A 27,134-nucleotide genomic window follows, 5' to 3' on the forward strand; every position below is an offset into this window, starting at 1 on the left:
ACACCTCATATCTTGGCTTCCCCTTCTGGGTGGAACTGAGCCATCAGGATGGACTGACAATCAGCTCCCTCTATTCCAGGTGTCACGGCCTGAGTGCACTAAAAGGCCTTAATAGTGCTGGCCAGGCTCACCCTACCATGGCCCTGCCCACTGGCCAAGACCTCCGGTTTAGATCTGGCCTGCATTCCAGCCCAGTCCCTGACCTGACTCACATATAAACCTGTCTCCAGCCTTGCCCTCAGGCTGGATGCTGGACCTCCTTTGCCAGCATCCTATCTCCTGGATGGACTGCTCATGGACATGCTAGAGTCTGGCTTTGGCCCCTTCTCCTTTTTACCCCTCAATGGACCATAGAGCTGCTTGGCTGCTTACCTTGTCTGGGATGCCGATGGTTATGGGCACCCTGTGCTCCTTTGATATCCTGATGCTGCTGAGCTGAGCAGTGCTCAGTGCAAGGGCTGTCTGCTCTGGGATTACCCTTGGATGCTGGCTTGCCTCCCTTAGGGAGCAGCTGGTCTTGCTGCTCCCTGACAATAGCCCATATCCTCACAATCTCAGGATCTCACTCCTGTTGGCCCAAGGACAAGGAGAAGATGCCTGTGGATGGCACCAGAGGAGCCCCAGTCAGAGTGCGGCTGACCCTGTGGAACCCCACAGCTGATGGGTACCTGTCACCCCTGGGGTGCTCAGCCCCACCTTGCTGAGCAGCTGACACCCCCTCTGCCCATCCCTACTAAGTGATGAGAACACAACTTAAACTGATGTAAGGCACACCTGCCTTCATGCCGGGTTTAATGCAGCTCAGGTACTGCTTTTCCAGCTGCCTAGGAAAACTGGCCTGGAAGCTGTTAAATTACTGCCTGAACTACTGTTGCTTTACACTTGTGATGTCTCTGCTGACAGGATCTGTTATATGGGAGTTCTGAAAATACTTTTTCCTCTGAGTGTTGTAGTCCCTGAAGATGAAAGGCAAAAGACTTCTCTTTTTGGCACAAGAGATACAACTTGTCACTAAATTATGATTGTATTTGCTGTAATGTACACTGTGACTTTATAGTTGACTGTAGTAGTCCTGGATGGACTCCTGTCAATGGCTAGATAGATCCATGTGTCTGCCTTATTTGTGATTTGGCTATATTTGAGTATGTCTGAATTCTATTAAGTTGTCTTTGACTTGCTCAACCAACAACCATCTCTTTATCTCTTAGCTTTCTTACCTCAGCTTTTATCCTGTTATAGTACTGGGATCAAGAAATGCTAAGTACTCTGAAATAAATGTTAGACTAATTTTAAGATTTCAACTTATTTCTTGCATTTTTAGCAATCTTATATGGGACTACAGGAAAAATAACAAAGAAGCAACAACTGTTACTTCTCTGATTTTTTTGAGGACCAACTGTTTTCAAGGAAATACTAGTTACACCTAGAGGTACTGGGACAGGGAGGCTATGTCAGTATGTTTTTTGGCCCATGGATATAATTTATTTACCCATACCTGAGGTGTAACCAGTACGTCAGCACAAACCAAGTATTTCCACAGAAACAGCAGAATTAAGAGGCTCACAGTTTCAAAGGGAACACATTTTCTTGGACTTAAATTTATAAAATTCTTTTCAGATGTGGAGCATGTAATTGCTCTAATCAAACGAATTAATCTTCCCAGCTTCCATGGCTATGAGGCATTCCATAGGATGCAAGAAATGATTCAGAAGTGGCTTTGTACAGTCCAGCACTAAGTCAACTAAAAACATCCCACAAGCAAACCACCACCAGAATTTTTGAGATAAGGAATTTTACATAAACTTTGAACTAGCTAACTGGTAGAATTTTCTTTGTTATAATGAATCTGAATTTCTAACTGTATACCTGAAATGTAGGAGTTATTTTCCATTCTAGCTGGGAAGTGGCTGTTTATTTCAACTCAGTGAAAACATTATTCTAAATGAACTTCATGTCTACATTGAAAAGGCTCCCTTTCTGAGCACTGCTACTGTTATCAATACCTGGTTTTCCTGTAGGAAATACAAGAATTAAAAAAACCAGTTTGTAAGCAATGACAATATAGAAGTTGAAATTAGGAGGGTCGACTATCAAGCTAAAATAAGGTTTTGTCACCTTCCTATCAAAATTTTGAGTGTAACTGTTAAGCTCATTAATAGGAAAGAACTATGTTCATTTTCATTTCTGTTCCAAAGAAATGAAAGCAGCATAAGTAACACGTGTGGTTTTAAAAAATAGTTTTTAAATTAAAGACAAAAATGTGAATGCCTCATCCTTCCAAGAAAAGGGGCAATTATATGAACAGTGAAATAATTACACATCCTTATAGTGTAGAAAGATATCCACAATGTAATTATGCCACTAAGAAAAGGGAGAAATAGTAACAGAACCTCCTTCTGACCTGATGTTTTGCTGAAGAGCTTGTATTTTCCCAGTATGACTGCTCTGAGGACAATTTCAGGGACTTAGAATCTATCTTGCCCGTACAGGGGCACTGTGAATGTCATGTGCTGACTGCAGCCAGCCAGCAGTACCGAGGGATGGGAGAAAACATGTCTTTTAGGGTTATGACAGTGAAGGCAGGTGGTTTACTTAATGCAGCAGAAGTGAGAACAGAAGTGGGTGAAATGGCTGATGACACAAAAGGAACAGGAGACTGTAAAAACAAAGCCAATGCACATAGGCCGGTGTATTATCTGTCCTCTTCCTACTTTGATGCTGACATGGAGCTTCAGTTTATCCATTCCCTTGAGTATTTCTAGACCAGTTAAGAGCAATAGCAAAAAAAATGTTCAGTGAATGCAGTTGTACATGAGTCAGCTGCATTTTGTCACAACAGTGTTGCAGAGGAAAGGAAGAAATTTTATGCTTATTATTTTGGTAATTAGCTGTTGGCTGTATTGGTTTACAAGTGTTTAACATGCTTTGTTAACCTGCAAAAGAGCAAGGATCTGAAAGTTGGGCTTGTTTATCTTATTATCCAACATCCTCTTCAGCTGCAGCCTTTCATAGATTTAGAACCTCTTTGTGTCCCAGTCTGAGAGTCAATTCTGATCTTGGAATCCCTAACAGAAGCATCTAAACCACACTAGGCATCCATGATTTATTGTGTTTGTTTAATAATAATACTCTTGGCATTAATTATGCATATTACAGGAAAATAAATCCATTTAGCCTAAAGGCGAATTGGATACCTAATACTTACAGTAATACTGAGTCATAGAGCCAAACTTAATGATTTTTGGTTGTTTTTGCCTGAAATGTTTCTCTTTTTGGTTCTAAGACTTCAACCCACTAGGTGATTTCCATTTTGAAATACAGAGTATTTATAAAGTAACTAATATATTTGGATGTTATAAATTTTTTTTAGAAATTTTACTATCAAAGGTTGAATATCTAGCACTTACCTTTTAGACTATATTGAGCAGCAATTGACAATTACGATTAATTATTTGCTGGTGCATGTATTTTGGAATCAGCTGAAACTATTTTTACTATAAAAGTGGCAGAAGCATCCACAGGAGTATTGTATGAACTACCATATTCTATGTAAGTATCATTAATCAAGATACAGTAGTACCATGAAGAATATTCAGACTCAGTCAAAAGCTTTTGAGATGGGCAGGAGGACACAAATACTTGATTTTTGCCTTTAAAATCCTCACTTATTGGTGAAAGTTTGTGTAAGTTTTAGAAGCTCTGTGACATTCAGGAATACTGAGCAGTACTAGCTGATACTGTGTTACACGGTATGATTTAACTTGACACACCTCAACAATTCATCACAAACCAGAGAGCCCATGTTTCTATTTGAGAGCAACAACCACCTGAGGCTACTACATGTAGTTCTGGCTGGACAGTCAGCATTCTGTAACACTGCAAAACCTTAAACAACATTTACACCACTGTAGCTAATGCAATTCTGCTGCTCATTTTAACTGTAAAATTATCTGCTTCATCTACTGCATTGTAACAAGTAAATTATGGTGGTTCTGTTTGACAAGGCCTGTATGATAACTTATCACGTGCAAGTACGCACACATTTACCTTAAATAACATCTTTATATAGTTAACATAAGTAGAAGTTATTTAATATAGAATCCTAAAGAAGGTTCATCATCATCATCTTTGCCCGAAGTAATTTTCTCCAAAATAACTCTGTCCTTTCTGATGGCTCAGTCGAGCAGAACCCCGTTGACAAAACTTTCACAATCTTTGGGTGATTTTTGATGAAATAAAGTGAAAGTTGTTTGTTCTGATATGCAGGTTATGATGCAAACATTGAGTAGATATGGACTCTCAAAAGCATCCCAGACTGCTTTATGAAATAATGCCAATCAATGAATTCCCCGATATGAGCAGGGAGGGGAAGGAAAGGGGAAATTCATACATGTATCTGAAGTTGAACAGTAGCTGTAATGGCAATTAATGGGTTCAGGGGCTTTAGTAATAAAGGTACCATTATCTTTTGTGGCAGTGACAAACTGGGTTGGTAACCAGGAAGAAGACTGAGGCATGTCATTGCCAGGTGGATTAGAGAAGCTGGATGCAGGTGCTGGAAATCTGAGGGTTAGATGGGGCCACAAAGAGGCAATTAGGTCAGTGGATTTTAGGGTGCAATGAAAGACTTTCAGAAGCATCTGAAATGGGCTGAAGAGGAAACTCTGATGTGGAAAGGGGCACCAGGAAAAGTAAATCAAATAGGGAGTTATGGTGAGAAGGTTCACAGATAAACTTGACTAGGAATAGAATCCCTCCTTGGTCCTCCTTCTTTGTTATTTTTGTCCCATGTTCTCTTCAAATCCCAGTAACTACACGACTGCCATCTTGACCTACCATCTTCTTTTTAGATCCCGCTTTTGCTTTCCCAAAGACTAGAAGACCAGATGAATTAAGGTTGTAGACTGTGGCTATTCTCTGGTGAGGAGATTTGCTAGATGGGGCAGCTGCACTTGGTCCTAAACAAGAGTGAAACAGAGCAAAGTTTAGGTGAAGCTGCAATCCTTGGAAGTAGTAGAGGGAAAAGCAGAATTACATTTAGTCTTATTGTAAGGATAAAGGAGGACAGCTTTTAGAGGATGACTTTGTTAGATTTATTTTTTCAAGTCTTGCTAATTTGTTTTGCTATTTTTACTATATTTCTCATATTAACTCTGATATCGATGCCATTTTCGAAGCAAGTGTCAAGCAGCAAGAGCAAATATGAGACACTTTCTGAATAGTTTGCTAAGGGCTGAACTCTTTATCTAAAGAAAGTGTTTATATGGCCCGATTTGGAATCTAATAACCTAAAATATGGGTAAGGGGTAAAAGCCCAGTGACTCTTATTTACTGCTTATACCACAGAATATTGAGAGGGATTGTCACAGAGGCTTCGATCAGGCACTCTGAATCCTGAATCCATGGACTCCATGCCATTAGCACATGCTGTGAAACAGCCTTGCAAAGTCAGTTACCAGCACTGGTCTCTCCCTGGTGTGTCTTCAAAATCACCTCTCACGTGGCAGCCAGCTCTGCCTTGTATGTCTGAATCTTACCTGAGCCCTGGTGCATTCTTTCCTATCACCAAAACGTGTGCAAATCTTGCATGAGGGCATCCTGCAGTTCTCTGTGTGAAGGAACTTTCCTTGGTATACAAGATTCAAACACTAAGGCTGTCCATGAAAACCATTCTCACCAAGTTCTGACTCTCAAGAGCTCCCTTTATGCTTAAACCATCAATCCCTTCTTGCTGCTTTCTCAGTGTGAATTAAAAATTCCAGTGTTCTTATCCTAAGCACTGCTTGAATTAGATACACATGTGAGCAAAAGGGAACTTATGTCTAATTATTGGTAAATACCTTTTTAATTTTAAATGTGCTATGGCAATGGAAAACAAAAATCCTGTTCCATTTACACATAAAGCTTAGGGGAAAACAAACCAAACCAAATGCAATCCTACAATTTTTCTTGTGCCTTTTTAGTCAATGAGCAGAGAAGTTAGAATATTTTCACAGCAATATTATTAAAACTGTTATGGCGGGTCAGGCGATTTCTTGATATTTACTTCTATAGAAAACATAGCAGAAGGATGGAACACTGATGTGTGATTGATCCAGGTGACTGAATACATTTTCCCCATAAAATTAAAGGCTATAACTTCTCTTTAAACTTATGAATATTCATTGATTGAATATGTGTGTGTTTGCACTAGGAAAATGTAACAGGACCCAAGGAAGGAAAAAAAATTCAAATTATGTGAGCACACATGTATGTTTATACATACCCAAATCCCTATTCTTTCACACCCCCTTCCTTTTACAGGTAATTCTGCATGTTGTACATTGAAAAACACCAGTGCAGTCTTCTTGATTATATGCCAGTACTTTTCTAATCTCTCATTCAGATACCACCCATCAATACAATGTCACAGTGTCACATATGCTGAAGTCTAAGCAGTGAATTAAATTAATTGACTGCACTACGTTTATAGAGATTATTCCCAGGAATTAGGTTTGCTTAAAAGCTCAGTTTAAGGAAGAAAACTCATTTATTGCTGAGACAGAAGTTATTCCTTAAACTTGTGTGTTCCCATACAGCAGGTCAGATCTGTCACTGGAATAAGTGGAAGCCCAAAACCACAAGGAACTTTCATTTTGAAACCAGTAGGTGTAATTTTTGTACTGAGTTTTCAAATGTGTAATGGTCCTTGTACAGCTAAAGCATTTCAGGTGTTGGATGCCTCAGACTACAAAGGTACTTGGTACTTCAGGTGCAAGCAAAGTGAATATCACAGCACTGAAATAATCTACAGCAATCATCATGTTGCACACACTGCACTGTCAGGGACACCCTGTCCCTGAGAGTTTAATAATCCAAAATGGGACCTACACTAAACACTAATCAGGAAATCATCCATGATCGCCAACAGGAAAAAGCTATGGACAAAGCAATCCTCATTAGCTCATCCTTGTCCAAGAAACTAAAGCCTTTCAAAAGCTGAACCAAGAACTGAAATCCTGTTTCCCTTCTCCATAACACAGATCAACACTCACAACACTGACAGAGTTTGGGCTAAGACAGAGTTCCGTGGATAGAGATGTAAATCCATACCTACTGCGTCCACCCTCTAAGGAATGTCATCATTGCTGGGCTACAGAGTGTGTCATATGAGGGCTACAGACATGATGGCTTTGTGGAAAGAAGGAAACATCTCCCATTCCAGATAATTTTTAGCCTAATACTCTTGAAGTTGAAAAATAAGCCTAAACCCCTTCCAGCCCAAGAAAACAAATTCCCTGCTATCCTGAGTGAATCCTCAAGGTATCAGAAAACCAAAAAAACCCTATTCTGTACAGTTCTGTACAGCAGGCAGATTCAGAGGAGGTGCAGACAAGCACTTTGGATAGATCCTGGGTGCTCTGGAAGCACCCAGCTCCTCTGAACAGAGAAGTGACAAAGCACTTCTGCATATTAGGAGGAGGATAAGAAGGCACAGTCACACCGGAACCATCTTCCAGGCTTTGCTCATTTTGACACGAGGCCAGTGTCAGAAGTACAGGTTTCTGGTCAGCCACGGGGGAAGCCAGCAGAGCCAAGTTGAGATGGAATTCCGTGAGAAGGACAGGGATGGGGCTGCAGCTCCAGGTTGAGGATAGAAAACATAAGCAGATCCACTGATAGCTCATTTGTTTCTCAGCTTCACTGAATGCCTTTGCTGTTAAAGCCATGGCAACACAGGAACAATTTCACACTCCTTGTTCATTTTGCCTCATTCACTGTAGCCCTCCCAGGGAAACTAAAAGTACAATCCAGTTCATTTTCAGAAAAGTGAAGGTCAGAAAAGAAACCTCTACCAAACTATTTTCTTTCTAGCAGCAATAACCTTCAGCAAACAGAATTAAATTGCCACGAACTTGTTATCCCCAACAAACAAGTCTGCTGGAGTCCAAAAGGAATAGAGAGCCACTTTCAGCAGAGCAAATGCCTGGTGTCCACTGCCTCCACTTCTGCCCGTCAGGGCCAAAGCTTACTACTGCAAATATGTGTGTTTTTTACAGAATTTTTAACAGATGAATAGATTCCAGTAATCAGTATAACCGGTTTTCCATAATGAGGCCTGATTATCATCTCCGTACTACCAATGAGCAGCTGCTGCTGGCTGGTACAAACTTTCAACAATGCCTTACTGCGCTTGCTCAATTACTTTTCCAGTTCATCATCAGCAAGTTTCAATAAGTTTATGTCATGTATCACATACAAAGTTTTTAAAAAAGCTGGAAAAATAAGTATTACATATAATTACGGTAGTCTGGCCTAGTGTCTATTTGCAGAGGACATGCTCACAACTGTTCAGTAGGAAAAGAACTGTTTCAAATGAGATTCTGCAGGTCCCTTCTGCCAAGACTCAAAAAAATCAGAAGCATCTGCCCTATAATCAAATAAGGAAGTTAAGCTATAATGAGCTGCTTCAGATGGTTACAATTTGCAGCAATCCTAACTTCCACCGAGTAATCACTGATTACCAGCAGCCTTCACTGAAGTCATCCCAGAGTATTTTTATTAATGATATGAGCTATACATATCAACAATTTATGCCAACATCACTCCCAATTACCTTCTCTCTGAATAATGAGTTATTTTGATACCGATATTAACTTGTTTTTAGTTGAAAATATTACTGTTGCACAAATGGTCAGGGTAATACAGAAATGCAAAGTTGACCTTGAAAAACTTTGAAAAGCTCTCATTGAGATTAAGTAACAATGAATGCAAGGTTATACCATTCGAAGAAAAACAGAAATCAGCTATTTGTCTGAGTAGTTTCTGATGTTACAAACACAAAATGTCAGGATCTTTTATTTTTTCCATGTTCCAGGACCTGGAGTTACAGACTGGAAAGCTCAAACCCTAAGGTGAGCCGGTGCTTGCTGTACATGTACTTGCTGCACATCCTTTGTGTGCCCAGAGAAGGGAACAGGAAGTTCAGCCTGGAGAAAAGGAAAATCTTCTCACTCGCTACAACTCCTTGACAGAAGGATATAGCCAGGTGGGGTTGGTCTCTTCTCCGAGGTTACAAGAGACAGGATGAGAGGAAAGGGCCTCAAGTTGCACCAGAGGAGGTTTATTTTAGATATTAGGAAAAAATTCTCCTCTGAAAGGGTGGTCCAGCACTGGAACAGGCTGCCCAGGGAAGTAGGGAAATCCCCATTCCTGGAAGTGTTCAAAAAACACGTGGATGTGGCACTTGTGGTCATGGTTTAACTATGAGCAAGGCAGTGCTGGGTTAATGGTTGGACCCAATAATCTTTAGGGACTTTTCCACTTTAAATAATTCTATTATTCTATTCCCAGATTTCTACAGAGCAGGAATTGAAAAAGCCAGCTGGCACTTAATTGCCACCTTTGGCAAACAACAAGGAGTTCATCTATTGCTCAGATAGATACAAATCTCCATTTTACAAGATTTCATCTGACATTGAAGAAGAAACAAAACTTGAAGCCATATTACTAAAGGACATCTTGAAAACCAGCTATATAAAGGTGTGAGATAAAGTTAGGCAAGATACAAAGTATTTTGTAAGACCATTTGTGTATTACAGGGTGACCTTGATTTCTGTTACCAAGGGCCCTCGACCCTGAACAAAATACTTGTTAGGATGATCCTCCCTCCAAGAAATAACAACTTGAGTATTAAACACATAACACAGGAATATATTCTAGTATGTACTTGCATACCTCAAATTATAATATAAATGTCCGTGAAGTAAAAAGAGTAATACAATCCATAAAACTTGGAAGAGAATAATCAGACTCCTTCTTCCAACAATGTATGATATTCCCTACTATACTCTGAAGTGCAGACTAGGATTTTCACTCTCTCTCCACAAAACATTTTAACTTTACCTTCAAGTAAGTTATTTTAGCTGAGTAATTTCAGAGTTCTCCACGGTCTCTCTGGATATCAGAAGCACTTCATCAAGAGCTCCTCTTTGACTCTAAACTGCAGATTATGCTATGTTCAACTGAGAGCCATAGATATAAAATTAAGACTTTGAGCTGGCCTTCTTAATTTTGATTATCTAAAGCTGGTAATATAAAGAATTTTGGAAAGAGAGGTGACTTTAATTGTAAAGATTGGCTTTATGGCACAGAATGTTCTTTTTCAAAGGTCCCAATGCAAATCATATACTCTTAAAAAGAACAAGGTTGCAGAGTTCCCCATGCAGGTCTTTAAATCTCTCTCACATGAAGGTGAATTTGGAAGGTGCCAGTGTGATAAAATGCAACAGCTGTCTTCCCCAGAACAAGCCAACAGTAGAGCCCGGCTTTGTTACCTGGTCCAGCCCTATGTAATGCTGCTCATTTACACAACGAAAGAGTTTGTCAAAGAGGTTGAGATTTTTCTTCATACCTTGCATGAAAGGATTTATTTTATAAGACATTAAGTGTCTTGGAGGACTGGTTGTGTTTTAAGGCTTCACTTGTCAGCAACTATTTTACTTCTAACCAGATTGGGGAGGCAGTAATGGGGGCAGACAACACCATCACCATCTTCCTTTGGTATAATTACTTTGATGAAATTTACTGAGCATTTGATTCAGTGCATTGCAGAAAAAGCTCCTGAATTTAAGATTGTTTCCTGCTAAACAAGCATATAGAACATACACTGACAGCAGAAAAAAAGGCCAGCTTTGACAGCTATTTTGCTACAGGACACTTCATTCTTCAAAGCTACATATAGCAGCATGATAGAGTTCTGATGAAAGCAAGAGCAGGTAATGTGATATAAAATATGCATGAGTATAAAAGTGCACTGCCATGGGTAGGCTCTGTATAGTGTGTTTCATGTTTGACAACATGGTCTGATACAAGCAGAAAGAAAACAGATGACAACAAAAATACTGCCTAAAATCAAGATTATTTTGGGTTTTTTTCCCTTTAAGTAAGAGCAGAAATAGGGTGCTAAGGATGTGCAAAAACCCCACCTACCAAATTAATAAAAGAGGACAAAGAAAAAAAAACATAAGGACAAACACAGCTCAAAACTTCCAGCTCCCTCCTCACAGTTCAGTACTGCTCCCAGTGTGTTACATTAGCTTAGCCACTCCATTTTGTAAAGATGCTGTCACCTGATATTAAAAACTCAGCATTTGCTGCCAGAGCAATTTGACAATGGCCTCCAACATTTATAAATATCGAAGACCCTTTTTTTTGCATAATTACCTTGTGAAGTCAGTCATCTCCATCATAATCACACACATCCTCTTGGCCAGAACAATTATGTCATTGCTGGTATCATCCCATATTTCAATCTCAGCATCAAGCTTACTCTTGACTTTTTTGAAATCAGCCACTTGCTCAGCTATCTTTTCCTTTTCAGCCTCTGGCAGTTGAGTCATCTTGGCCTAAAACATAGAATATTTTTATTAGTAAAACATCCATGTCAGAGCATTTTTCTTGTTTAAAACAAAACTGCTGTACATTATTAAACATATAGCTTAAAACCACTGTGGCTTGAGCCAACGGCTCGAGTTTGAGCACTTCTAAGTTTCAAAATCTTTATGCTATCATTTGTCTGTGCCAAATAAATTACCTCAGTGTGATGGGGTCAGTGGTGTTTGTGAAACCATTAATATTAACATAGCAAGAGAAAGATGAATAAATTCTTCCAAAGAGCCTTAATGAAATATGACTGACAGTTGCTCCTATTTCTTAGGGTTAAGGAGCCTAAGTGTTTTTAAGTATGATATATGTGCAAGATACAAAATGCAGTATTAATTCAGATAGGAAATAATCAATGAAAAGGGCTAATTGTCCTAGAACTTTCAGGTATGCATGTTCTCTCTTCTGAGAAGGTTCTACATTACCATTTGAAGAGCCAAAAAAGACTTAATTGTTCAAAGATGGATATTCAGTCTTTGCAGAAGATAAACAGATGAACACATCAGAAATCAGTATGTGAATAAGGTTACCAAAAACTCCTGAAAATGGTGAGTGAAATATTTTACTTAATGTTCTTCTTCACGACCAAGATCATCAGCCTTCTCCATACAAGGGTCAGATAAACCTCCTGTGTCAGGCACTGGCCAGGAAGCAGACAGGGGCCAAGATATTATGTGGCCACATGGAAGTCCTGGCCCTTCATAATACCCCTGGAAGCAGTTGGTCTTGATGGCTCTACTGCCATTGTGGTTCTTATCCAGCACCTTCCCTGAAAAGTGGTCCCCACCAGGAATTCACAACTACATGCAGCAACAATTAACACACTGAAATTACTCTGCAATTAAACAATAAATATTTTGTGACTTATTCTTGTTTATAAAACATTATCTACCATCAACAAAATGGAAAGTTAAAGCAGTGAATTACTTATAATTAGTATAACAGGCAATCAGCCTTACATGTAATGCAGATGTTTTTCAAGCCATGTCTTTTCAGAGATCTTATTTATGCTATAATCACACTGGCACAGGGTTAATTTTCTCATTTATATAAATTACTGAAAATTACAGGTTTCCTAACATGTAGCTATGTTATAATTGCAGTCACAGAATCACAGAGAATCACAGAATGGTTAAGGGTGGAAGGAACCACCACATACAGTGGTCAGAATTACCCTACTGTCACAGACTTAGAAAGTGGAACTATTTTGAGGACTACCTCTCTTGTTTTGTTAAAAAAACCCCACATAACTAAATAGACCAGAGACACACTTTCCTCATGGTGGTAGGATAGGCTTGCTGGGCGTGCTGTTTTTTGGCTGGGGTAGTTAATTTTCTCAACAGTAGTTACTGTGGGCTTTTTGGGATTTGTGCTGGAACCCATGTTGGTAAAATAACCATGTTTTTGTTATTGCTGACCAGAGCTGACACAGAGAAAAGGCTGCATCTGCACCTCACCCCACCCCACCAGCACAGAGGCTGGGGGGACACAAGGAGCTGGGAGGGGACACAGCCGGGACAGCTGATCCCAACTGACCCAAGGGATACCCCAGACCACATGGGGTCATGCTCAGCACATAAAGCTGGGGGAAAAAGAAGGGAGGGAGAACATTCAGAGTGATGGTGTTTGCCTTCCCAAGTCACCATTATGCTTGATGGAGCCCTGCTGTTCTGGGGATGGCTGAATGTAGGAGGTGGGACCAGCAGAAGCCTGCAGAGAAAGGAGCCTCTAGCAACAACAGCTGCCCAGAACTGCCTGAGACCCAGCTACAAGGAGCAGCCTCACAGACCTCTGCAGGATTCCCCCCTCCTGTTCCCCCAAGACCACACCTTCCCTTCCTCCCTAGCTATCCCTTCCCCCTGAATAAATAGACATATCCCGATAGGCCTATCTCTCCAAGTCCCCTTATCAGAAACCCTCTGGATTTGATGTTTCCTAGCAGAAACCCACCCCTGTACCAGAACTTTCTGTATCCCCCTGTATATAAACTCTCATCTTGTGTTAATAAATGCCATTTTGTGGGTCACATATCTCGTGTGTGTGTCCCGTCTCCCAATGCAAAATGTGCCTTGAGGTCTTGCAGCAGGTCTCCCCGAAACCTGCAAGAGATGGCGCTCTCAACGTGGAGCAGAATCCACCCTTCTTATATTAAGAAAGGTCTCTGTTCACTGGAGCTACTGGCGGATTGGGTTTCCGGAGCCCAGTCTGCCCCTAAGACCTCACTCACTCTAGCCATTTCATGAACACCACGTTCACACAGTCCCCTTCGTCGCAGCTACGTGAGACACCGGTCCCAGGACAGCCAGCGCCGAAGACACAGACGTCGCGCCCGCCGGGACCCCCCACCCCGCAGCTGTGACCCCGCTTCAGGACCTGACCGGTACTTGCAGCACTGCCTGGGGGATAGTGAGTGAGTGAACCAACCTCCCTTTTTACCTTAAAAAATGGGAAACAAACTCTCCAATATGGAAAAGACAAAACGGAGTTTCAAACTTTTCTCCCCACAATTGAAAAACAAACAGAAAAAAACCCAACGGGAGAAATCGGAGCCACAACAGGCTCAAACCCTGATTCCCCTTCCCCCTGCCGCCCGGCCACCTCAGCCTGAGGAGAAGCTGCACTGCGGTCAGCCCTTCCCCCGCCCCGCAGAGCCGGGATCGGCGCCGGCATCACAGCATCCCCTGCCCCCCCGAGCCGCGGACACGAACAAAGGCAGAAGCCACGGCAGGAATGCAGATTCCCACCACCCCCCCAAGCCCTTTCAGCCCTGGAAACGGAGCGACCCCCGCCCCAAGCCTTTCCCAACAATGCAGACGCGGCGGCACCTCGGCAGGGGCCCCGGGAAGGACAGTGGGGGGAGAACAAACACAGAGACGGTGGGGGGATACCACGGGGCGGCCAAGATGGTGAAAGAGAGAACAAAGAACCAAGAAAACCGCGCAAAAACTTTTCTGAACTACACAAAAAAAGGGAGGGGGTCGAGAGTGGGCGGAGACACAGAAATTATTCACGCCTCCTTCAAATGTCCCGGCAAACTCCTCCTTCCTGTGGGGGACGAGTGAGTCAGCCCCAGAAGCTCCAGCCTTCTCACGTGACCCAGGGGGAACTCCCTCCAGCCCTCCATCACATGACACCGAATGTCATGGCTGCGTCCAGGAAATTCAAGCACCAGCGGCACCGCTGCAACATTTGGTTCCAGTCCCAGCTCAAATGCCTCTTTCATCATGAGACATTTCTCCTAGCCTGCCTCAAATGCAGACACAGCGGCAAGCTACATTCCAGCAGCCTGCCTCCAGAGAGCAGACCTCTGCAGAGACACAGATACCTGTAGTTACTTCCAGCACACAAACTGAAACAATAAATAACAAAACCCAGGCTACTCCTGAAAAGACAATTTCTACATCTACTGAAAGCTTGAAAACAACCCCTTCAGAGAACCAAGCACCAAGTTCTGCATCTATAAAGCAACATGCAGCATCTGCCACAATGAATAGAGCTACAGGTGCTGTCGTACAAAGAAACACAGCACCCCAAGACACCAAGCAAGTATCAAGACGATGGATAGATGTGACTCCTCAAGCTGTGGAAGTTCAGGAAGAAGTCCACTCAGCCTTTTACACTATTGGGCCAACTCCACAACAGGAACAGCCCAAGATGAGTCCCCTCAAGAAAAATCAAGCCCTTCCTAGAGGACTCCAAGCCCTCCTGATCCTTCTCTCCTTTGTTCCACCATGAACTACCTTAGCCTTCTCAGTCCCAGACTGAATGCAGCAACCGGCAGAGAATGTCTGGATCACCCTAGCCAAAGCCACCAATACAGGCACAATGTGCCTTTCCCTCGATAGCGTGAATCACCCCTTTAAAAGCTGTCTCGTGGGTATACCTGACTGGAATAGGTTTATCCAGAACACTTCCCTTATAGATAATTTCCTTCCTTCTTCAAACACTATTTCCCAACTTCTCCTACGTCAAGGAACCTTAGAAACAGATGCCCAAGAATGAGATCTTTTAGGCTCGTCTGTAGCTACCACTTGCCTTAGATTTAAACCCACTACTAATCGCCTTACTCTAAAACCTAACCTATCCTCCAACTCTTCCATCTATACTAACACCACCACATAGTGTAATAACTCCCAACCTTATCCTCTTCCTACTGAAAGTTTCTCTCGACCCACTAAACTGCCTTCCACCTACTTTATCACCATAAACCAAGACAAAGGTTTTTCAGGTCTCTTTAGTTGGCTTCACTTTCCTTCCCTCTCTGATTGGGTCAACAAGATTGTCAAAGGAATAATCTTGTTCCTAATCATCACTTTCTCTATCCTTGTCTTCCTTCCCTGTCTAATTTTTTGTGCTAAAAAATCCATGACTAAGAGTTTTTCCCAAGCTTTTCCAGTCCTGAAAAACAAGAAAGGGGGATATGTAGGAGGTGGGACCAGCAGAAGCCTGCAGAGAAAGGAGCCTCTAGCAACAACAGCTGCCCAGAACTGCCTGAGACCCAGCTACAAGGAGCAGCCTCACAGACCTCTGCAGGATTCCCCCCTCCTGTTCCCCCAAGACCACACCTTCCCTTCCTCCCTAGCTATCCCTTCCCCCTGAATAAATAGACATATCCCGATAGGCCTATCTCTCCAAGTCCCCTTATCAGAAACCCTCTGGATTTGATGTTTCCTAGCAGAAACCCACCCCTGTACCAGAACTTTCTGTATCCCCCTGTATATAAACTCTCATCTTGTGTTAATAAATGCCATTTTGTGGGTCACATATCTCGTGTGTGTGTCCCGTCTCCCAATGCAAAATGTGCCTTGAGGTCTTGCAGCAGGTCTCCCCGAAACCTGCAAGAGCTGAACACCTGCCTGCCCATGGGAAATGGGGAATGAATTCCTAGTTTTGCTTTGCTTATGTGCACAGTTTTTGCTTTATCTACTAAACTGACTTTATCTCAAGTATTCCCACTGTTACTCTTCCTATTTTCTGCCCCTTTCCAAGGTGGGGGGTGAGCAAGCAGCTATGTGGGGCGGAGTTGCCAAATGGGGTTAAACCACAACAATGGGAAAGGTACGAAACAAAAATAAAGAGTTGGTCTACAGAGGGAAGAGACCTTTTTATGATCTGATGCGTGTTTGCTGATCAGTGGATGTCTGTGGTATTTCCAAGCCCCTAGCTTCAGTACTGGTTTGAGTTCAAGATCACAGGCCTGGATCTTGAAACCACAAGAAAGATGACATTTTAATGAGGGAACTGTGACATACAGCATCCTGCTATCTGCCAACCATAATGAGCTTCAGGTACAATGAGACATGTTATCCACTGGAACAAAGGGGCAAAGGAAACTATAATTCTGACCTTATCTTTTCTCTCCTTTCCCTCATACTGCTTTAAAACCATGTACAGCAACAAAATAAAACAATTGGATACACATTCTTTTAAGCACAGATTTGATTTGGTATCAAAATAGGCAACATAATGGTAATTGTGAAATAAAAATCTAAATTGAATGAATGCTATTATATGACTGCAGGTTTATTTTGTCCACCAGGAGAAAATTACTTTTTCATTACTTCTAAGACAAAAATGTTTTTATTGCAGTAGCAGATAACAAAATTAAGACTACGTGAGAGAAGCAGTTATATTTTTAATATTTTCTTTCTTCTATTAAAAAAAAAAAAAAAGGTATAGATTTTTGTCTTTAATTTCCCTGAATTAACTCCCCAGAAGTCTATTTATTTTAGCTGCATTCTCCAGCACTGGGCTCATGTTATTTGCATTCTCCCATTTGCAACTTGACTTAGCCTGTGAGATCAGTGTTTCTTTTTATTCCAACCCCTTTCAAGTTTCAGGTAATTATCCACTGGAGAAACTGAACTTTTAAGGTCATTTAAGGACACATATGGAGTAACTACTTGGGGAAGATTTTGACTCTCCTCTCACAGGTGCATTACTTGCCAATAAGATCCCAACCCAAAGAACTGGTCTTTTGCCTACTTTTGTCCCTGGCTTCACTCTAAGGATTTGACTTTTATCTAAACTTAGGATTATTGTCCCAAAGTCTTAGATTCACATGCCTTTTTTTTTTTTTTTTCTTTCCTGACCCCTAAAACCAAATGCCTGGCCAGGTCCACGCCACTAAAATTCTTATCACTTACAGGAACCAGGAAGTAAAGAAAAGCAACAAAAAGTATCACAATACATTAAAGCAAGAGCAAATAACCTCTTTTTGAAAATTATTTAACACTTCCTGCTTTGTAGGCTGCAATACCTCATGTAACTACAGAGCAGAAAAGAGAAAAACTGTTTTTCTGCAATTTTGTAGGTTATGAAGAAATAAACACCACTCTTTGATTGATCATGTGAAAAACTTTTCAGAGCTTGTACAAGCAAAACCACAAAATAACCTACTTTTCACACAGTAAAGATATAAGATAATGACAGAGATCCCAAAAGACCCAACTCATGTCCCTGCCTTGCCTTATTTAAGAGCTAAGCTTTTCTTTCCCCCACAAACTCAGCAGCCACAAGGAGCCATTTGACCTCTCTTCTTGCTCTCCTGCTGCAGCCAGCTGAATATCTGGTGAAAGTGAACAGGACTCCTTCCAAGTCACTCAAAGCTCAGTAATATATTTCAACCAGCAGTTCCAATCGTGACCTTTAATTGCTTTTTCTTGAACAAACGTGACACCCTTGCCCATGGCAGGGTTTGGAACTAGGTGATCTTTAAGGTCCCTTCCAACCCAAACCACTCAGTGATTTGATGAACCCATTTTATCAGGAAGGTGAGCATGAGACAAAAACTATTCTACAGAACCCTACTTTTCCTACTGAGGGAATAATTTTTTTGGAGTTTGGATAAAGAAGTGAAAAATAGAATGGTGGCTATTCAGCAATTCACAGCAAAGTGAACACACATCCCAGAAGATGAACTGTGTGGGTGTGTGATTACTGACAGCAGGGAGAAGATGTGTTTCTTTTGATAGGTTTACTACCTACTGTCATCAGTTGTCTTCTCTCAATTTCAAGAATTGTAGCAAGCCTGCTGAAGTTCAGAGAATGCCTCATTTGTGCTGCCGTGACAGTTCCCCTCTATTTTTAGATAGAATATAATTGAATAAATTGGTAGGGAGATAACAAGAAAATATTTAATACCATTTTTGCATTAGCCACTGCTAAAAAGGTTGACTAAGATGAAGCAACTGAGTCATATTATTCTAATTTCTCTTTGTCCCAGCATTATAGGGCTATACATGAAAAAGCAACGTCATAAATCTGGGCCTTGATAGCATTTTGCCACTGATTCTCGTGTCATCGTTATAAAGAATCTAGGGAAATATGATTCAGATGTAGTTGCCATTGGGTGGCCGTGATGCTGGTTAGAAAACTACTCACAGAATACTTATGAAGAACTCACAGCAAACCAGAAGGCAGAGTCCTGAAGGGAATGCCCTGATTCTGGCACTAGTCAACATTTTCACTAATCATGCCATGGATGACACAACCCCATGTGCACATCACACCTTTGCAGGGGAAGAGGTCTGGCTTACAATTCAAAGCAACCTTGAGAAACTTGAGAACTGACCTGAAAAAATCACGGGATATATTTCAGCTGAGAAAAGCACGAGGTTTTACACCTTAGCACAAAACTAAGACAAAACCAGTTATTGGCAGTTCTGTGGGTGGTGATTTGTAGTTGGCAAAAGGGTAAACCTCATCCAAAACTCATTCCAAAGTATGTATACAGGAGAAAACAGTGTAAACCTTACACTAGTGCTTGTTGCTGAGACCATAGGTGGCTGAATGCATTTAGTAGTATATAAATAGTCTGGACACAAAATTTAGGAAGTTATTAACCAGCTGCAGAGGATCCAAAGGAAAGAAAAACAGGCCAAAAGGACAGACAGAAATCACTGTCTTAAAGGATAAATTGCTCATTTATATATATATGTATATATATATGTGTCAGGAAGGAGTATATTTATTCTACCTCGGGACAAATGGCTGGATTAGCCAAGTTCTTGGGGTTCTCTCCAGTCCTACTTTGTAACAGTATATAATATACTGCTACAACCTTGAGACTTTAACTTAATCTCTCCCCTTTACTGAAACTGTCTTAAAAATTGGCAAGAAAATTAAATGCTTTTGATAGATCATGACTACTTTTGCTATGTATGAAGTGTCAAAATTACTGCTCACAGAACCTACTCAAAATTACAGTAGTTATTTTCATAATGCTTGAATTCTTATCATCAGTATTTCATGCTTATGAGTGGCTTTGATAAAAATGGAAATTAAATATACTAAAATTGGCTTTTTTATTTACAAAATAGCACATGCTTCCTGTTAATGTATGCCAGTATTTCTACTAACAGAGGAACTTAGATGTTTAAAGTATTTGCTGCTTGAGTAGGAATAGCTAATTCATTTGGTGGCAAACTTAACTTCCCCTCTAACTACTTTTTATGCAAGTATCAACAGTTCTTCATGTTTGCTTTTATATCTCTTCTCTTTTCTTAGAGTTTGCTCTAATTTTAGACATATATAATTGATCGCTGTATTTCAGATGTATCACAAATAAAACAGTGAAATAATTCAGCCTAGATTTTCTCACAACACACATTGAGTCAACTTTTTACCAGCCCAGAATTGTTGCACAAACATAGTATGGAACAAACACGTACAAAACACGATCTTATTTTCAGATGTTTTTGTCAGTGCATTCAACAAAACTGTCTGCAGAACTCTGAAAAAAAACCAACAACAATATGGGTGGGTGGTTGCCCGAAAGCAGTTCTGCTCTTGTCATCCCTAAGTGGATTAATCCATGTTATGAGGTAAAACATTTTCCCTCTTCCTTCAATATGATCACCGCATCCTGCAGCAGTAACTCTAAAATTAAGCTAAGCTGCTCTCTTCACTAATTTAGTAACTTTAAACACTTAAAATATTTTTTCTCTGATTATTAACATGTACGTTGGCTTCCAATCCTGAAAATGAATGGGGCAAATTCTGACTTGACCTTCTCTTCAACACAAAAATCATATGATAATAAGACAGTAACTACCTCAGTGGAATTACTCTGACCATGATGGCATGATAAGCCTGCAGAGCTGACTACACAAATTAGACACAATAACCGGAGGGAGGTCTAACTTTCAGCTGAGAAACACTGCATTAGCCCTTGGATCCACGAGCAGTACCTGTTTTTATAGTAGCTAAGGATTTGATCCTAAGGATTTTCTTCAAGGATATAGAATTGCCCTACAAGCAATAATGAGTATTTCTATGCAGTTTAAATACCGAAAGATCTCACAGCACATTGCCAAAGTTAATTTGTATCCACAGAGTGGGCTGGTGCCACGGGCTAGTGTCATATTCATCTCAGAAAAATGGAACTATCTGAGGTAAAAGATCAAGGAAGTAACATTTCCAAGATGAGTCAGGTACATAAATACAAGGTCAAATCTCAATCCTGCTATCTCACCCACGAACCTATACTCTGTCTTTATAGAGATAGATTCTGAAGAAGGTGTGATTAATAATACATGACTGTTTCCTGCATAAGAGAAATGAGATTTGCTAGTTAAGAGGTAGCTTTTGTTACAAGTGGCATACACACATCACATCTGGTTTTATATGTTGTGATTACAACAGGAAAAAAAAAAAAGGCACTAGTTCCCTGTTGGAACAGTGAGAGATGTGACATAGAAAAAATTACAATACTATTGACAAAGCAACAAGAATCAAGAGTGCTGTTATGCAGAACTAGTATGGAGCTAGATATGTATAAATAAAATTGAATTATCATAGTTGAAATGCCCAAGAAAAAGAACTCAAGGAGAAAAAAGGTTACTCCGCAATCCTGCCCAACCACTTCTGGAACACAGTCATTCCTGGTGTCAGCACTGCATGGAACAGCCTTCCAACAGCACAGAAATCTGCTGCGCAACACAAAATAGCACAAACTCTGTCTAAGCCTTACAATCTATCTTCCCTACACAGACTCTTCATATTGCTAAACAGGTTCTAGGTATAAATCTTCGAATATCAATATCAAATAGCAGTCCAAATAAAGAGGCTTTAAATCATTGTTCTTTTATTTGCTGCAGCAGCAAAAGGATTTGTTCAAACATCTGTTAAAAAAAAGTGTATGCAGGTTCCTGTCAATATGTTGATTTAGGCTGAGTGCGTATGTATATATGTATGTAATTTGGTCAAAGCTGTAATTTTCTATTATTTTGGGAGGTAATGTGCCACTTATGGCCCTGATAGCTCAGAAATTTAGGAAAACTTTTTCCAAGATAGAGAATCAGGCTTTAAACTATTACTTCTTTCTAGATCCCACAAAAAGGAACATTTACAGCAACTGTATTTTTTTATATTACATTTTTATATGTATATATATTATATTATTTCCCTACCTACAACTGTCTTCAGCACTTACTTCTTGCTTTGTGTAGCTGTCTGGAATGTCTTATTTATGGTGCTTTTTTTCAAAAAAAGTGTTTCCTTTAAAAAACTACACTGTTTTATCTGAGAAGCAGAAGACCATGCATGAGAATGTGATCTTTCAAAGCTTTAGTGGGTCTTTTGTTACTACATTTTGATAGTAAATATCTACAAAGTAGTACTTCTATTTTCCCAGTATGAGAAAATCTTCAACTGCATTCATTATGGGATATTTATGAAAATAAGCAAGCACACCCTCTGTACCTGTTCCAAAAAAATTCATGACATTCTGTATGGATAACATTTTGATGGAAAACCCTGCCTTTCTTAACTGCAATACAAATGTTAGCCTTTAATGTGAGGAAAATGTGCTAACATTTACAAAGACTAATTTAAATTGCAAAGGGCAGCTAGTATATTTTAATTGTCCATTAAGTTTATTGGAAAATAAGACGCTATGAGGTGGTCTTTCATTTAGTTATTACATTTCTCACTGTGTTTTAAGAATTAACTGAGTTAATTAACAAATGATATGCACATGTGCAACACAAGTGAACTGCATTCGTTTTGGTTAGTGTTTTTTCATTAGTATTTGGGGTGTTAATAAAGAAAATATTTGTTGAATGTGTTTATTAAAAACCAGATATGAATTAAACCACCATTTTTTGACATAATTCTTTCTATACTTAAAAGTTTGCCTTTTTCCCAACTACTCCTATCATTTATAATTTCCATTATAGGAGTAATACTAGAATCAATCAAGAGTGAGAGATCTATTGCTGCTCTAGGTACTGAGCAAAAAAGTAATGAAGAAGACATTTCTGGCCCCATGGATCTTTCCATGTCAGAAAGCTGTGAATAGAAAACAGAGAGTTTTGCTGAAACATTATTTCAAATGGAAACACAAAGAAAACAAATGTTTGTAAATACTTTGATTTTTGTACTAAGAAAACTCTGTCTCCAAAAATGTTTTCAAGCTCTTCAAAATGTTTTAGTGTAAACAATAAACAAAACTCAGAAACGTAGTGAAGTCCTCATGTTAAACCATGCTACAACAGGAATACCAGATTCCAAACTTCCAGAAATACAGAAATTGTCAAATGCTATAGGAAGTTCTTCATACTTCCTCATGAATTCCCTAGTTAAGCAATAAACTACAGAAGAGGTGCACACATGAACACAGCAGAAAATGTCTGCAACTCACATACTGCAGTGGCTCAGGTTCCAGATATATCCCTTTCTCTTCTATGCACACGAAGTCTCTCATATGCAGAGGTTATTTTTGGTTAACACACACCGCAAGCTTCAGTAAGACCCTTGTAAAAACCATTCCTTATTAAACCAGCCTCCATTAGACCAAGCCAGATTTATGAAACTGTAATCTGTTGGAATTTTGTTCAGTAAGTATAAGTAATTTTCAGTTTAATTGTACATTCACAAAATATTTCCAACTTAATTGCAGTCTTTTTCTGTTTCAGGTCATGTACATCAGCTTTATGTCCTCCACACACTTTCAGAGATCTATTAAGAATCAAAGAAGATTATAGTGATTCACTGGATGACTTTAAACAGCTTCACAGGAACAGTAACAGTAACATTTTCCCTAGCCACCGTGCTTTGTGCATCAACTGATGTGATACTTACCCTGTCAGTCTTCCCTTCAGTCTGGATACTGGTACGACTGCACGCATCGTGGTCTTCTTCAAGGTCAGACACATCTTCAAGCTCCTCAGGTGTCTGCAGAAAAAATGTAGAAATGGGTTATTTTCCTTTATGGTTTGTAACTTTGGTGCTTGTGTCAAGCTAAGATAACATCTGACAAACAAAAACCAGTCCCCTTTCAGCACTTACTAAACTTTGTGTTTAAATGTTGTATTGTTGCTGCAAAACACTTAAAGGACTTATGTGTCTTACAAGAAACCTTTACATGACAAAAATGGGTTTTGAATGTGTCACTTATCAATTCCATCAAGCAGCACAAGTTCCTGCACTACAGAAAAAATTAAGTGGCCATAATTTGCTGGTTTTATACATGGCATTATTTCATATGTCACTATCTGTTCCTCCTACTCACCTAAAGTGCCATTTAATTCTGAGAGTCTGGTAATTTGTGACAAGAGCAATTTTCTATACAATCAAGGTCTTCAGATTTATTTACTCCTTCCCATTTACCAAAAAATATTAAAAGAAAGGGGGTTTATGCAGAATTCTGACATTTTATCATAAATAACATAGTAAGAAAATCACAAGGACCATGACTTTATAAAGGACAATAAATAAAACATTAAAAGCTAAATTTACTTATATTAAAAAAAAAAAAAAACAACACTGCACAATGAAGCACACAAAAACTTCCAGAATTATGAACTATATAAAGCATAATATTGGTTCTTCCAATGCAATAGGGTACTCAAGAAATTTCCCTTTATCAAGTAAATTTTTAAGAATAAAAAATGTATAGAACCAAATTCTACATAAGTGGTGAGAGATCTACTACTGAATGATCTACTATCAGCTTGAGATTGATGTGCCAAGAGAAACATGCCAAGAGCAGGCCTATCAGATAACCTTAACAAAAGACAGAAAGAAACCCTGTCATTACTTTTACCCAATTATCAAACAAGTCAAATATAATTTTTTTTTTTAATCCAGAATTGCTTTATGTTCTCACCTTCATATTTTTACTGTCAAAGTATATACAAAGATCTGTTGTGAGGGGCACTGTAGGGATCTGTCATTTTATTTCTGGGTCCATAGCACAGTCATTATGTTAAATATATTAAACTGAGTAAGTCCACCTCCATGTATTTGTATCATTTGGGAAAGAACTGTGAGGTAACACTGTAAGAAATAAAGAACCCCAAGCTGGTGCACAAGTTGGCAAAAATAAAAGACAGCTAAACTTCCTCAAGAAAACAGGCAACCCATTTTTGGGGTGAAGAAGAGCATGGTGCTACACTGGTGAAGCGGGGAAAGGAACATCTTATTTTCAGGCAAAGACTACCAGTGTTGTGAAGTCTCCATTTTAAACCTGGAATTAGACGTGGTAAGAACTCCACAGTATCCAAAGGCTGTTACCATACAAAACTAGTTTGAAAAATTTGCAGAGTGAAAGCAAAATGAGATTTGGCTGTGGGTGGATATCGCTGCAATTAAAAAAAAATATCACAAACTCACTTGAATTGAAAGACATACAGACACTTATTAGAGGACCAATAACAGTAGGTTATTAAAACAGAGTTTTAAAACTTCAGCTTCTCAGGATTAGACTGACCAGGCCCTAAGGCAGGTAATAGCCTTGGTTCAGCTTCTACGAAAAAAAAGTCACTTTCTTTTACAGCTACACTATACTTGGGTTACTATATATATATATATATATATATATGTAGTCATTCTTAGGTTTTTATAAATTGCAGATTTTATAAGTTACAAATTTTTCCCCCAGTGATCATAAAGTTGAATTCAGGACAGCAGAGCACCATTTCCTCCTGGGTGACCAGATAACTTTGGGAATCTCTGACAATCCCACATTTCCAGTATAGGGTCTCTTTCTTCTGTAAAACATGGAATACAAAATGTTGGGAGAGGGCAGAATGGTTAATCATTTTGAGACAGTCACATTATTTGTAAGTGAATTCTAGGTGATCTTTACACCATTACCACCCCACAACAAACTGCTTATATTTACAAAAAGATTATTTTAGGGGCATTGAGAGAGTTTTGTAGCATTCCATTAATACTATTTTTCTGTGAAGTTGAGCTGTGTAAATACTACCAGCTTCATCATGGAAACCTTAGAAGAAAAGACTCAGCAAAATTACTCTGGTATAAGACACCTATAAACAACAATTTCAGGAAAGCTTTCCAAAGACAAAATCATCATTCTATTAATTTGATCTGGCACTTCCAAAACTGCACATCGTAGAACAGAGATCTCTTTCCAGCTGCACTGGCACAGGGATTCCCTCTCCAACTCTACTCATCTGCAGAATCATGGCTCTAAGTGCAAGTGTGCTCACCTGAACCCTTCCTGCTATACATGTTGTCCGAAAACTTTTTTTTTTTTTTTTAACAATGCATACACTCTTTTCAGGTTGATAAAATTTATTTCTGGCTGGGATGAGAAGTTCCTTGCAGAGAGTCCATTTTTCCAGAGTGCACTTAAATTGAATTCTTGTGGAAACTCTCTTCTCTCCAAAGTCCAGATCTTCCAGGTTATGAATTATTGCTACTACAGAATTCAGAAAAAAACCCCCAAACCTTATTAAAGATTAAGGACAAAAGTTCAAGAAGAAAGAAACTTGATTTACCAAACTTTGAATCACGAACCATAAACTATCATCATTTTCAGATGCAAAGCATCAAAAACTGAAAAAAACCCCACCTCCATAATAATGAGAACAACAGATGTAGTTAATTGTTTTCTCTCCTTGAAAGCTGTTTTATGTAATTTTCATGTTGGTCTTATGATTCATTATTTATTAAATACCTGAGACACACATGCAACTGCTTTTATGAATATCCATTTGCAAACACATAGATATTCAATGGGAGCCCCTGGTGGTGAAGTGGTTAAAGCACAGCGCTGTGAATGCAGAGACCCGGGTTCGAGTCCCAGTCAGGGTCCCTCCCTGGGCAGATGGAGCTCGTTAGCCCGTAAGGCAATCCATCTACGTCCTGAGGACCTCACTGCCACTGTCCAAGCGTGCTTGGCCCCGGCAGATGAACCTCAGGATTAAAGGGTGGGCTCGGTTCTGCGCACACTGTGTCTCACCTAAAAAATCCAATGCGCAGGCTGGAAGGTGTAAAGACCTTCCCCGGTTCTTCGTTCGCGAAGAGACTGGCCATACATACAGATATTCAATAGGAATGTTTGATGATTGTTTGAACAGGTGTGAACTATGAGGGCTTGCGACACAAAACAGGATGTTATCATCAATAATCAGAAATTTTGCCCAGGGAAAATAGCAGAGCTTGAGGACTGCAGTCAAGAATCATGGAAGGAAGCTGAAAGTATTCTTTAGGTTAAGTATTTAGGGCTCTGACCTAAAGTGTAGATAACCTCCCTAAGAGGAGTCTCAGCAACAGCAAGTGACAGCAGAGGAAGAGAGTTGGTTCTTGTAGTCAGTGATAGGATGAATAAAAGACAGCAATTTCACTGTTAAGACATACAAAGTATGCAATTTATAGTAAACATAAGGAAGAACACTGAGGTAAAATGAAATTCTGCACAAGACTCCAGCCAGCAACAACCTACAAACTCATGTGTG

At 39.8% G+C, this 27,134-nt stretch overlaps 1 protein-coding gene across 1 annotated transcript in view; it reads right to left on the reverse strand.

Moving 5' to 3' along the window:
• LOC114066560 (catenin alpha-3-like) overlaps window positions 1-27,134 on the reverse strand; it is a 173,674-nt gene that overhangs the window by 42,751 nt on the left and 103,789 nt on the right. The window contains exons 5-6 of the mRNA XM_027901339.1: window positions 23,509-23,601; window positions 11,206-11,387 (exon numbers count right to left, since the gene is read on the reverse strand). Of these exons, the coding sequence (XP_027757140.1) occupies window positions 11,206-11,387; window positions 23,509-23,601 (275 nt within the window). The remainder of the gene's footprint in view (window positions 1-11,205; window positions 11,388-23,508; window positions 23,602-27,134) is intronic.

Source organism: Empidonax traillii, unplaced genomic scaffold (genome assembly GCF_003031625.1).
Source record: "Empidonax traillii isolate 1590-97213 ecotype Southwest subspecies unplaced genomic scaffold, ASM303162v1 scaffold774:size298837, whole genome shotgun sequence".
Classification (NCBI taxonomy): Eukaryota; Metazoa; Chordata; class Aves; order Passeriformes; family Tyrannidae; genus Empidonax; species Empidonax traillii.